Raw genomic sequence first — 13,756 nt, 5'->3', positions numbered from 1 at the left:
CGTGCTGTAAATTCAAACACATGGCTAGGTGTATAAAGGCAATCTTTACAACTGGGTTTTACACATTTTTTTTTAAAAAAATAAGAAAACCTACTCGTTTAGTTGGCAGTTTGAACTTGTTATCTCTGGTTGCAGAAGAACTGTTCTGTGCATGTAGATGCCGTTCTGAGTTCTCAAATTTTCTACCTTGACGAGGTCTAGGCAGTTGCCGTATCCATGCTGCTTCTGTGGAGAGGACTGTATTGATGTGAGTTTCTTTAACCAAATTGGGATGGGAGGCTGCCTGAGAACCAAAGGTACATTACCTTGGAGTTTTTGATAGCAGAAAGGTGGGATATAAATGTAAGAAAACAAAATAATAATAATAGATTGTGCAAGCTCCAAACACAGTAGCTTAAAGCTGCTATCCTGTGCACATTAAGAACAAACACAATTTAACTCCATGGAACTCACTTGTTTCCCATGCCTGGCCAAATCTGATTAGCTCCATGGCATTGGGAGGTCATTAATTTTTATTATTCTGTCCTTAATTGACTAGGACAGGGTTTCCCACACTTGGGTCTCCAGCTGCTTTTGGACTACAATTCCCATCATCCCTGACCACAGGTCCTGCTATCTAGGAATGATGGGAGTTGTAATTCAGAAACAGCTGGAGACCCAAGTCTGGGAAATCCTAGGCTAGAATCACTAGGGAAGAACAAAGCCCAGGGATGGTGGTAGTGTCGCAACAGTATTGGAGAGGGAAATAGCAGTGAAGAAATGCACCACTGTGTCTTTCTGGGAAATTTCCCCAAGCATGTTAAAAAGGGTAAGCATTTGGCACAGTCCTGTTGTACATATAAGCAGTTCTAGGGTCTAAGCCTTTGCGGGCTCATAGGCCTTTGCAGGGTTTCTAGTCATAAATAGCACTTTTCATTGTGGCTGGAAGGTTAAAGAACGTCATTGCACACTGAAACTCTGACAATGTATTTCTAGTAGGCTATCTCTCAACACACTCCAAATAGACACCAACTCAACCAATTGTACTAGTGTAGCCTTGGTCTGTACCAAATTTAAATTCATCTAGGTTTTTACATTTCATTTTAAAAAGGTTGCAGTGTGAATCAGAAAAGCCTTAATCATTTCAGCCTTGCACATAAAGATTGAAAGGATTAAAATTGAGTAAAACGTTAGAAGTTTAAGATCCTTTTGAACGGAGATAAGGAATGTTACCCTCTTGACATCATTAAAATACTTCCCTCCCCCCATTTTTTTGTACAACTAACCCATTGCCCTCATTTTCAGGGCTCAACTACCTTGCTGTTCGCACAACTGGGAGCTTATATTTTCAGAACTGAAAAGAGCTACTGCTGTAGCAAGCTGCCCACAGCTGAAAAAAACTGTTAGCTTCAAAAGCACTTAGGTTCTACCAGGTGGATGAGATAATGAAGCATTAAGGTCATTTGCCACACCTGTTTTCTCTGCAGTGTGGCTTCATGTGTGTTATTCCTTTGACAGACTTGAGGTGAAGGAAGCAGCAAATACACGAATCTTTAAAATGCAAGTGTTTGAAGTGTATGTGTTTAAAAGGATAATCCTCTTCGGTTGCATCTGATGCAAGGTGAAGGTAAGAAAGGTGCGATATGTGGATTTGGGAGCCCCAGAGACACACATACGATGGTGATCGATCGTGGAAGCCATTGTTGCTTGGTTTCTATGTTACTTGCATTTGCTTGAACCCTGTTCGTGATCAGGTGGCTCTGCAGACCTTGTTGTTGTTTAGTCGTTTAGTCGTGTCCAACTCTTCGTGACCCCATGGACCAGAGCACGCCAGACACTCCTGTTTTCCACTGCCTCCCGCAGTTTGGTCAAACTCATGCTGGTAGCTTCGAGTACACTGTCCAACCATCTCGTCCTTTGTCGTCCCCTTCTCCTTATGCCCTCCATCTTTCCCAACATCAGGGTCTTTTCCAGGGTGTCTTCTCTTCTCATGAGGTGGCCAAGGGATTGGAGCCTCAGCTTCATGATCTGTCCTTCCAGTGAGCACTCAGGGCTGATTTCCTTCAGAATGGATAGGTTTGATCTTCTTGCAGTCCATGGGACTCTCAAGAGTCTCCTCCAGCACCATAATTCAAAAGCATCAATTCTTCGGTGATCAGCCTTCTTTATGGTCCAGCTAACCCCTCCCTAAACATGGGAAAGGTCAGGGACAAGGTGGGCAGGACTGTGCACTTTGGGACTTTGTGGAGTGGGACTTGAGCACCCCCCCATGCCCTTGTTCATGGGTACAGCATCTGTGTAATCGCCAGAAATCTCTGTGTACAGAGTCTCATTCAGCCCACAGTGCTTTGTTTTGGCCACAATACACAGTAAAGGATGATGCAATGGCCAAAGAAGAAAGAAACCAATAAGGGCCTGGGGTCTGCTCCCAACAGTTCACTTTGGTATGGTCAGGCAAACCATGATTAAGGGAGGATGCTGGGACTACATGCAACACCAAGTCATATTTAAAACAACCCAAGGTTCGAAAGCCCGCACCAAACCAAGCCTTCAGGTTGTAGTTCATTGGCAGTAAATAAACCATAATGAAACTATTAGGCAGGGGTCACACTTGATAATAAGCCATGGCTTAATAAGCCATAAATCAATAAACCACCAGCTGCCCCTCTTTCAAACATCTAGAAGACAATTTGATTATCTGGTCTAGAATTTATTTGTCTTTGTTTATTTTGTTCCATTTATCCGCATTGGTGGAAGTATTATTAGGTTTTTCTGAGGTCAGTCCCCCTTTTTCCTTTCTGCTTTTGTGCATTTTGCAAAGTGGCAGAATTAACTGCCTTGCTGGAGAGGCTCCTCTTGAGTTGAGGATTCCCCCCCCCCCCCTTTTCTTTAGGGATATGCTGAATTCTCCAGTGAGAGATAAGATGTAACTTGTCAGCTCTGTTTCCTGCCAGAACGGCTTATGTTCACTTACCTTTCAAACTGATGCTAGAGGAGAAGAACCAGGCTTCTTCTAAAGCTCAGCTTCTCTTTTGTAGTAAGTCCAGAAGCTTTAATAATGCTGTGTAAAAATCAGGGCTCAAAATTGACAATTGTTTTGTTGCTGGTGGCAAGTTGAAATTGTGTGCAGGTGATCAAGCAAGGAAATCTTTGTGAACTGGGAAAGTTCGTGTGTTTTTATCCCCAGTTTATATCAGTATTGAAAATGAATACAGTAGGCATTTGGGCTAATAGCTTTATGTGAACCTTTGTGCTAGACTAAAAGACATTAGCCTTCCTTTGCATTCATCTTGGACTCTTACTGCTTTTGAAGACAATTAACTAGGTGGAATGAAAAGTTCCACCTTTCAGTGGAATGCCTCTCAGTGCATGCATTTCTGGTGTCTTTCCTTAAAAAGGAACTGTTGGCAGGTGACATGGGAGAAGTAGAATGGAGCTTTGGTTTGCTGAATAATGATTCAATTTAGAAATCCCTGTTTCACAGAGGTATTAGTTAACACAGTAATTTAAATATATCTAGTCCGGCATTAACACCAGACAATTATACAAACAAGTCAAGAGCTTTGCAATAACTTTAATGTCTCAGTTTTACTTCCAACAGTATGCTAGTCCCTTAGAGCAAACTATCCCATCAGTGCACCTGGTTTCTAATCTGAAATATTCACTGAAAGAGAAAAAAATCCAGCTGAACTGAGTAGAACTTAATTTCCAAGTGAGCATTAGTATAGATGGGTACAGGAAAGGGGTTGGGAAAGTGATAGTTGAGTTTAGAGCATTCTAAACTTTGAGCAGGAGTCAAAACTTTTATGTAATGGGTACTTAATTAAAACTAATGAACCGTGTTGTTCATTACAAGCTTTTCTTGGAGAAATGTGTGCTTCTGAACGGTCCTGTCATCATGATTACTGTTGCCATCCTGTAAAGCTCAGCAGGAAATTCTAGGCATGCTTATTCAACTATCAGGGTTTCTTAATTAGCTTTGAATATGTTTCTCTTTTTTAGAAGGCCCAAGCTATTTCATAATGCTGGAAATAACTGTTCCTTTTCCAGTGATAACTTCCTGTCAAAAAAAACAGTGCCTGAAACACTTGATTAATTGGAAAGGCAAATGATCGCCATGGTCCCATGTCAGAAGTGCTTATGGTACAGAAAAAACATTAGGTGTGACTTGTACCACCATTCATCATAGAAAGAATTTCAGAATCGCAGTTGCATTGAGAAATATAGGGAGAAGTGTACCTTCTCAATTTTCTGCAGGAGTGCATGCATTTGTATTGAAACGAGCACCTTATGAACAAGCAAAGGCAGGCGCAGGAGCATACAGTCAAGTGAAACTATTTTTTATTATTATTTGTGACCATCTCTGGCTCACATAGAAGATAAATCTCTTTGATCTGCACCCTTCTTTCTAAGTAGTGTAGGATCCAGTACATATTTTCATGTGCTGAACAGTTCAGTGTTCAAAACTCCCATTTTGCGACAGGGAATTTCATTAGTATGAGCAGTTTCTGAGCTCTGGGTGCAGCGCCTAAGATTTCAGGTTAAAACTGCAGAGTGGAAGGAAAGGAGGGCTTTTTTCTGCCTCCCCACTTCCAGCTACTCTCTGAAGAAACCTTCTTAAGAATATAAGGGGGCCAGGCAGGAGAAGGACTAGACCATATGAAAAATGAAGCTGCAGTTCATTCATTTTCAACTTTGTATTCTTATGAAAAAGCATCCCTAGACATTTCATTGTTGCGCCCATAACCTAGGTTTAAGGTGCCATTTAGCTCCTAGAAACTAACACTGGAACATCTGTGCTATATCAACAAAGCCTTTTACTACTACCATATGCTGATTGCTAGATCAGGGTGAATATTTTGAAGATCACTGTCACATGTAGATGCAACAAGACACAGTTAAGAAAAAATAAGGTAAAAAATAACGGGATATGAACCTGATGAATGAAGTAAGGTGAACGTATAACAATGTGCTCTTGGAAGCCCAGCTAATTTGCTGTCTCTCAACTGAGCAGCTACCCTGTTTTCTAGAGGTGCTTTTCCCTTTACAAAAAAACAACAACATTTTTCGACTTTGATAGCAAATTGTGAAACACACCCAAGCATGCAGAGTTAAAATTGATGTAGCAGTTTCTGAAAAATGTGAAGCAATCTGTTATGGTTATCAAATCAGGCCTTCAGTTCTGTCATCTTGAATCAAAGTGTGCATGTTCTGTAAAAGCTTTCAGAAAAGCACTTCAGGACCAGTTCTCCTTTAAAACATTGCAAAACAAATATCCATTACAGTTGCTGATTGTGCTTGCAATATACTTTGTGAGCTTTTAGCAAAACTAAAACAGGAAAACAAATTGTGGAGCTGCTTGCCCTCCCCTGAGAGAAAAATGTTTGTGTACAACACTATTCTATTTTGAAATTAGAAGCTTAAGTTATTGCTGCTGTTCATTTGGAAAATTAACCAGTTAACCAACTGAATGAAGTACAAGGGAATAATCAGAATGCACAGTGCTGTAATATGTTGATTTGGGTTGCCGGTTAGCAACACGTCATTCAAGAAAAACTGTAAGTATAAATGACTTTGGACAAATGTTTATCTTACCAGAACAACGTGGAAGCTTTACTTGTTAAAAGGGTTTAGATAACTGAGATCAGGGTGCTCTGGAGTGGGAAGAAGCTACGCCCATCTCATGGGTGATGTGCTTGCTTTAGTGGTGTAGGATCCATCCATAACAGAGACGTTCCATTGCACTGCTATTTTCCCCTCCCTCCCACAATAATATTTATTGAATTTCATACAAACACCTTGCATACTATAAAATCAATAATACAAAAATGAGAAAAATAACAAAAATAAAAATAAATCAGATATAACAAATAATAACCAAAAATACAACCACAAACACATATAGAATAAAATTTAATTAATTGGTTAAACTTCCATCTTCATAAACATATTACTTGACTTCCTCTAACCTCTTCCAACTGAGTTTCCTTGTAACTAAATGTAGCAGTTTTCCAATATTATTCAAAAAACAATATTCCGATTATCATCAAACTTCTTAACTTTTCTTGTTACACTGGTGCCTCGCAAGACGAAAAGAATCCGTTCCACGAGTCTTTTCGTCTTGCGGTTTTTTCGTCTTGCGAAGCAAGCCCATTAGCAGAGTAGCGCTATTAGCGCTATTGGCAGTTTAAGGGCTAAAAACGGCTTTTTAAGGCTTAAGGGATTAGCGGTTTTGCTGCTAAAATGCTTTTAGCAGCTTAGCGCTTCAGGAAAAGGGGTTTTGGAGCGAAAAAAACCCTCAAAATTTTTCGTCAATTTTCGTCTTGCTAAGCAAGCCCATAGGGAAATTCGTCTTGTGAAGCCCCTCTGCAAACGGAAAACCCTTTCGTCTTGCAGGTTTTCCGTCTTGCGAGGCATTCGTCTTGCGGGGCACCACTGTATTCTAATTCTCATTTATTTATTTTAATCCTAATTTAATCCTAGGCCTATTTAGTTCTTTCAAGTAATTTCTAATCTTTAATATTACAATATTTGTTCAAATAGTCTTTAAATTTCTTCCAGTCTTCTTGACGTTCCATTGCACTGCTAAGCGTAACATGGGAATTGGCTCCTAAATGGCACGCCCATGTTCCACTGCCCCCTATTGGGGTTCCAAATTGTGTTTTGATCCTACAAACTGATGTCAGCCTCTCCAGTACACCTAGGAGGTGTGCAGACTCAGGCTGGGAGATACTCGGTTTTCAGCATTGTGATACATCACCAACTAAACATTGCAGTATATTGATAAATCACAATGTCTGAAATAAGGATAGAGCTATGTAGAGGCATGGGCTGGCTTCATGGTTTTTCCTGCATCGTGATTTTTGCTGACATCTGCTCTTGTGATTTGCTGCTCCTTGCATGAGGCCAGAGAGAGCTGAGCTGAGCTGGCAGAGTTAACGGGCTGCAGGAATCGAGAGAAACATTGACTGGCTTAACGGTTTCTCCCACGTTGTGATTTTTGCATAGTGCACACACTCACACACACTGATTCACAATATATTGCCAGTTCAAAAATTAAGAAACTGATATCACATTACGGACTTCAAACTGGTTTTGGATTATATATTGATTTATCGCCCAGCCGTAGTGCAGACTGGGGCAATCCGTATATAACAGATGGGGCAGACGCAGGTGCAAACCTGCTCTTGCTCCTCATATGATTGTAATCAGGTAGTACATGCCAAATATGTACCTGGTGTCTCAATGGTTATCTCAGTGGGAGGTGGAGGTGGCGAGAGAAGAGAAGAAAAGAAGGGAGACCTAGGGTGCTGTCAGCGGTAAAGGTAAAGGACCCCTGACTTTTAAGTCCCGTCGCGGACGACTCTGGGGTTGCGGCACTCATCTCACTTTACTTGGCCGAGGGAGCCGGTGTTTGTCCGCAGACAGCTTCCGGGTCATGTGGCCAGCATAACTAAGCTGCTTCTGGTGAACCAGAGTAGTGTATGGAAACACCGTTTACCTTCCCGTTGGAGCGGTCCCTATTTATCTACTTGCACTTTGATGTGCTTTTGAACTGCTAGGTTGGCAGGAGCAGGGACTGAGCAACGGGAGCTCACCCCGCCACAGGGATTCGAACCGCTGACCTTCTGATTGGCAAGCCTTAGGCACTGTGGTTTAGACCACAGCGCCACCCGCTGTCAGCAGTAGCCTTTCACAATTTAAGGGCAAGGGAAAACTTTGCTAACATTTACAGATACGCTCCAGATTAACAGTATGTGATTCATTGGAACATGGTTGAAAAAGAACATCATCTGATTGCTTCAGGTTTGATCCTATGGGCTGATATGGTCAAGAGTGAGCCCAGGGCTGCCAATCCAGACAGCACTGCATCATGTGGTTTTGCTTTGATATCATAGGTTATCCTAGGGCATAATGATCTTATTCAAGATTGGCTCCCAAGGATGGCATCATTGGACATTTGCTAGTGTCCCAAGCCAGCCTGAGGGCTGGTTGTCATAACAAAAGTGACCATTCTTACTTTGTAAGGAGTGGCCAAGAAGATTAGATGCAGCATAGGAGAAGTCTTGGCTTCCATGTCCTGTTCTTTCAGGATAAGGAGGTCCACAAGATGGTGGTTTACGCAAATTACGCGTTGCTCATGTTGCAGGATGCATGGATTGCTTTTGTTCCAAATGGAAGGAGAGAGAAAAAGGAAGGGGGGAAATCTCAAGATGTGGATTTGGTTTTATTTATAAACAAGCCCAACACATTTTAGCTTGCGTAAATTGACACATTGGGCTTGCTTATAAATAAAACCATATCCAGCATCTTGAGATTTTCCTCCTTCCCCCTTTTCTGATTTATTCTGGGTGCTGACCGTTTTCTTACTATTTATATAGATGGGGCTGAATGGCTTATGTGCCACAATGTGGACGTTGTCACTGTGACAGAGCCACTGCCTCTTGTAGCCACATGGTACAGGATTGCAACAACCAGCGAAGCAAGGAAATTTGCACGGTTTCTTTCTATTACATACAGTACATTATGGCTGTGCCATCACATCTTGGCATAGCTATAATGCACTGTATTGTGATTGGGAAAGCCCGTTGAAAAAGTTTATGGATTTGTTAGCCGCTCTTAATGCACTTGGTTTTGTTTTGTTTTTAATTTGCCTCTAAATCAGTCTTCTGACAATATAACTAGGGCACGATGTATGCTACAGATCCATGAAGCATAAATATCTCAGGGATATAATTATCATGTTGTGGTGGTTTGAAAATGTTAATTGGAAGCTAACATTTGCCTTCCGAGCAGATTCCATCTAAATATTTTATCATCCTCATGCTAAAACTTGTGGGGAGATTAGTGGCTAAATTGTAATAGCCGCTGTCTAGCATATATAAATTGATGTAATAAGCATAGCGAAACCTAATTTGCCAAACTGTATGATATCATTATTAGTAAGTGTAGTTCATCTCATGCTTGTAGGCATATAAAGATGTATATCTGACGGGAGGAAAGGGAAAAGTTATTGAACCACAGTGACCTTAACAAAATATGCTTAGTCTCAATTCTCCAGTAGGGAGCTCTTGCGGGACCCGGGTGTTTGCCTGCATGCACACAAATGCCAGCAGTGCTTTAATAGGAACTGGTGGTGTATGTAATGGATAGTTTGCAAAGAATTAACTCTTCTTCATTCCATCAGATCAGTGACCTCTTCTTGGATTTATCCTGGATATTTTTGTCATGAAAGGAAAGTAAAACTGGCAGTTATTCTGCGGCTCAGATTTTTACCTGAGCCAGATAAGAATTTGGGGCCTTGTAAAGTTTGCCTTTCCTTTTGAGAGAAACTTCACTGAGTCTCTGAAGTTCACATCATTTGGGATGATTTTGATAGCATCCTCTATACATGCAAGAAGTGCAAGAATCACAGTGAAAAGACATATGGGAGTTTTCTAGAGGATGACTCATAATGTGCTTAGGAGGAGTTATCTTGCTGAGTGAAAAGCCACGTTTTACTCTCTTTGTTTTTTATTATGTCTTTTGTGTTTTGATTTTTTGATGATGATGATGATGATGATTAATTTTGTGCTTTGTATACTGTAATTTTCTATTGTGAACCATCCTGAGACTTATGGGTATAGGGCAGTACAGTGGTACATCGGGTTGCATACGCTTCAGGTTACAGACTCCGCTAACCCAGAAATAGTATCTCGGGTTAAGAACTTTGCTTCAGGATGAGAACAGAAATTGCGCGGTGGTGGCAGCGTGGCTGCAGCGGGAGGCCCCATTAGCTAAAGTGGTGCTTCAGGTTAAGAACAGTTTCAGGTTAAGAATGGACCTCTGGAATGAATTAAGTATGTAACCAGAGGTACCACTGTATACAGATTTATTTATTTATTTAATATTATTAATATATTCTTTTCCCTTATTGAGTTTAATGCACATAAGAAGAATCCCGCTGCTGAGACCACATGTCTGTCTCGTAATAAGACAAAAACTGCCCAATCTTAATTGCAAAAGCAAAAAATAGATTTCCTTTGCTAAAACTTCTCACCACCACTTCTCACCATTAGAATCAGGTTCCAAGCAAACATGCGTATGTAGGCGAGAACTTCACACGAAGTCTGATTTTGCCGCAGTAGTTTTCTGATAAACGGATGACATTATTTTGTGCTATATATATGTTGCAGGGAGTGAGTATACTGAGAAAGGAACAAATCCTCTGTGGGCATATGTGAACTGGTTCCAGTCACGTGAATAGCTGTGTGCTAATTTAAGTTGACAGCTGTATCAAAATGGATTAGCGCCACCACTGCCAAACTCTCAGAGTTTAAACTTTCCACACATATTAAACATGAAGGAGAATTTTAAAAGCTTGAAATAATTTTATATAAGCCATTTGTCTTGTTTTCCTTGAACCCTGGGAGACCCCAAGTCTGCAGATTGCCACATTGCTATTATTATTATTAATTATTATTAATCCCCCTCCACCAGCAGGTCCCAGGGTGAGTTATAGCAATTTAACATTCAGCATTCAAAACAGCTAAAACAAATTACAGTCACAGAAATAGGATGGGGTCCTGAAAGCACACGGCACAAACCTTCTGGGCCAGGGTAAAGATGTGTGCCTTCAGTGGGATGTTATATTATTGTGATATTTAGGTTGCGGTTGTATATGAACTACTTTGGGAGTAAGTATCATGGAAGTCAATAGAAACTATCGCCTATATCGTTTTTTAAAATTAATATTAAATAATATAAGTATGATAGGTCCCAGGGAGCTGGGAAGACGTGGGTCTCTGATTGTGTATTGTAGATTAAGAATATAACATTTTGTGTTTGTGTGGGTGTGTTTCTTTTTTTCTATTCCTCTCTCGTTTCTTTTCCTTTTTATTATTTTTCTCTCTTTAGATAATAGCTTTGCTTGGTTTTTTATGGTATTGTATCTTGAAAATGTTTAATAAAATTGATTCAGAATAGAAACTGTCTCCAAGGAGACCTACATTCGATTTTTCTGTAAATATGGGGGACAGTTTTAGAGAGAGAGGAGAATAAGGTAATAGGGCAGATTGAAGAATGTCTTAACATGTCTGCCTGGAGTAAAGGGGGAGCAGAAAGCTACCTTTCATACAGGTCCCATCTGAAAGGCCTTATTTGGAAAACGTAAAAGAGAAAATTAATGAAAAAGTTAATGGTTCCTCTCATTTGTCTACTTGCAGCTTTGCTGCGTGTGCAGCCCCGCACTTAAATATTTTGTTTGTTTGTAACATAACAGCCCAGCTTAGCTCTTCTCCTGGGTGTGAATTGACACCACATTCTACCTAGGTACAAAGGTGTCACAATTTGCATGATTTTGATAGCTTGGGAAGAAAGGGTCTGAATGACCGATGCTAAAAGCAAGCATTTGGATGCATCAGGTTTTCTTATGATTAAGGGAGGTAATAAAACAGAACGGTCAGCCTGCCTATCGCTGACTATTGAGACCCATTTCTCCCAAGGGTCTGCTCTCGATGTCTGGACTGCATACAGTGTGGGGCCAGAATGCCTAAATCTCTCTTTCCCCTCCTTCTGTGAACTTCACCTTGAGATCAGGTTGAGCAAGCTCCATGTCTTGTCCCACTGGTATCGGAGGTATGTTTGACATGTGGGAGAGAGCCTTTTTGTAGCTACAGTCAGATTTGTAATGGTTTTCCGGTGCCTTTTTAAAAGACCTGTTTATTCTAGCTATAACTTCTTGAACTGATTTGAGTTTCTTTTGTGTTCTAGATGGGTAGTTGTTTTGGGCACCTTTGGGAGGAAAACCAGGGTATAGGTTGATGATGGATAAATTTTTAGTTTCTTGCTCCTGGCACCTCACCACTCTCAGATACAGTTTTCATGATGTATTGAGATGGGATGGATTATCTCCATTATATGAGTGTTCCTCTTGTCTCCCTCTGCTTTCTTTTACTGTGCTGTTTCATAAGGCTTTCTCCCAGGTGTTTGCCGGTGGCATTTACAGCACTGCAGAAACCTTTGTTTAAAATCTTGTCGTCCAAAGCATCTCTGCACAGATAGAGCCCCACCAAGCCAAATGCAGGTTGTTGGTTATCTACTGTGGTCTCCCTATTTCTGTTATCACAGGCAGGCAGCAAAAAACAAGAGAGTTATTAGTCTCTAGTGGGGTGAAATGTGAGGCAAAGAGGAGTATGTTCAGCATGGCGGCTTATATGCTGTGTAGGCTTGATCTGAAGAAGCCTTTAACAACTTAGTGCCCACAAGATGTTTCAGAAGACAACCCCCAGCATCCCTGACTCTTGTGTCTGGGGCTGTTGGGAGTTGTAGTTGAAGGTTGGGGGAAGGCTGATTTTTCAACATAGTCAAGAAAAACCCATCTCATTCATAGAACGTCTGGAAATGTTGGTGCCACGAGGCCCGTTTTGCATGTTACATTATTGTAAAATAATTTAGCCGTTCTGAGATCTCAAAGTAACATCATCATGGCTTTCAGAAACAGGATGACTATTTACTTTTCAGGCACCTCAGGAGATAGAGATTGAAATAACTGCCATGGTGTCCAAAATATGAATTATGACAGCATGAATGATTGAGATTTTTCCTCTGGCCATATATACTTGGATAACACAATTGAGGACCCATCCCTAGAAAACTTTATAAAAGCTGCAGCAGGCAATGTCTTTATTGGGACCAACCAAAATGTCACAAACAATGAGCCCAGGAAGTTCCTGAGTTTGAAAGACTTCACCATGCCACCTTGGAGTTCCCTGGCAAGCCTTGCCCTATTGTATTTTGTGATGCCATTGCATGTCACAATGTGGGCAAAATGTTGGGAACAAGCCTTTTCCATATTGAGTCACATTGGACACAGGAATAGGATGGATAAGAAATAATCTTGTACTGCAGTTGTAGCTGCCAGTAGCTGTTCTCATCACAGTTGACGGGTGTATGGCAGAAATCCCTGTAAATAAGTAGATTAGATGAATACATGAATAGGAATTTTGGATTCTGCTAGCCATGGTAGCCAGAATGCAGCCTCAGTTTTCCGAGATAAACAGTCCTTATCTACCATATGTTCAGGATTAAAAGCAGGGAATGGGTTCCACCATTGTGTCCTCATTTGAGCATCCATGAAACAGATGTGCGGCCGTTGTTGATGGGCAGACTTCTGTGGTAGATGAACCATTAATTTTATCTGACATGGATTTTGTGCTCTGAGCTTCCTGTTCCTTCAGAAGTGTCCCAACAGTGTGATTCCCTCCAAGTCAAGAAATGATTGTGGAGAATTACAGAATCGTAGACTGCATTTTCTGGCTTTATTCCCAGCAGCCCTTGCTCAGGCCAGAGTAGACATCTGGCTTATTCCAAGTGAATTGAATCTGAACGTTGTATTTTTAAAATTTTGTTTGTATTCTTTTTCTCTGTATATATTATTGAAGGGTGGTGCACAAATTCATCAAATAAACAAAACACATGTTGTTTTTTAAAAAATAACTTCTTACGCTGCTTATTTATATTTTGTTTATTTATTAGGGTGATCAATGCGGGTAAAAGTACACACAATGAAGACCAGGCCAGTTGTGAAGTACTTTCAGTCAAGAAGAAAGCAGGAGGAACTAATTCCACACCAAACAAAAACTCCTCTACTAAACGGAGGTCTTCGTTGCCAAATGGGGAAGGACTGCAGCTGAAAGAGAATTCAGTAAGTTGCCGCTTCCTTCTTTAATCTGTCCACACTGAGATAGTTGCTTCACTTGCAGAATCCTTGTGCCAAGTAGTCTAGGCTGCAATGTTC

At 40.8% G+C, this 13,756-nt stretch overlaps 1 protein-coding gene across 2 annotated transcripts in view; it reads left to right on the top strand.

Moving 5' to 3' along the window:
- Window positions 1-13,756, top strand: part of PPM1H (protein phosphatase, Mg2+/Mn2+ dependent 1H) — an 87,741-nt gene that overhangs the window by 22,749 nt on the left and 51,236 nt on the right. For both annotated transcript variants that reach the window (XR_014502108.1, XM_083399834.1), the window contains exon 2: window positions 13,495-13,663. Coding sequence is in view for 1 of the 2 variants with exons in the window: in XM_083399834.1 (XP_083255960.1) it covers window positions 13,495-13,663 (169 nt within the window). In the remaining variant the exon portion in view is untranslated. The remainder of the gene's footprint in view (window positions 1-13,494; window positions 13,664-13,756) is intronic.

The sequence above is a fragment of the Podarcis tiliguerta genome (genome assembly GCF_965153285.1).
Source record: "Podarcis tiliguerta genome assembly, chromosome: 10".
NCBI classification, from domain to species: domain Eukaryota; kingdom Metazoa; phylum Chordata; class Lepidosauria; order Squamata; family Lacertidae; genus Podarcis; species Podarcis tiliguerta.
The sequence above is the reverse complement of the archived record's forward strand: the minus strand, read 5'-3'. Positions and strand labels throughout refer to the sequence as shown.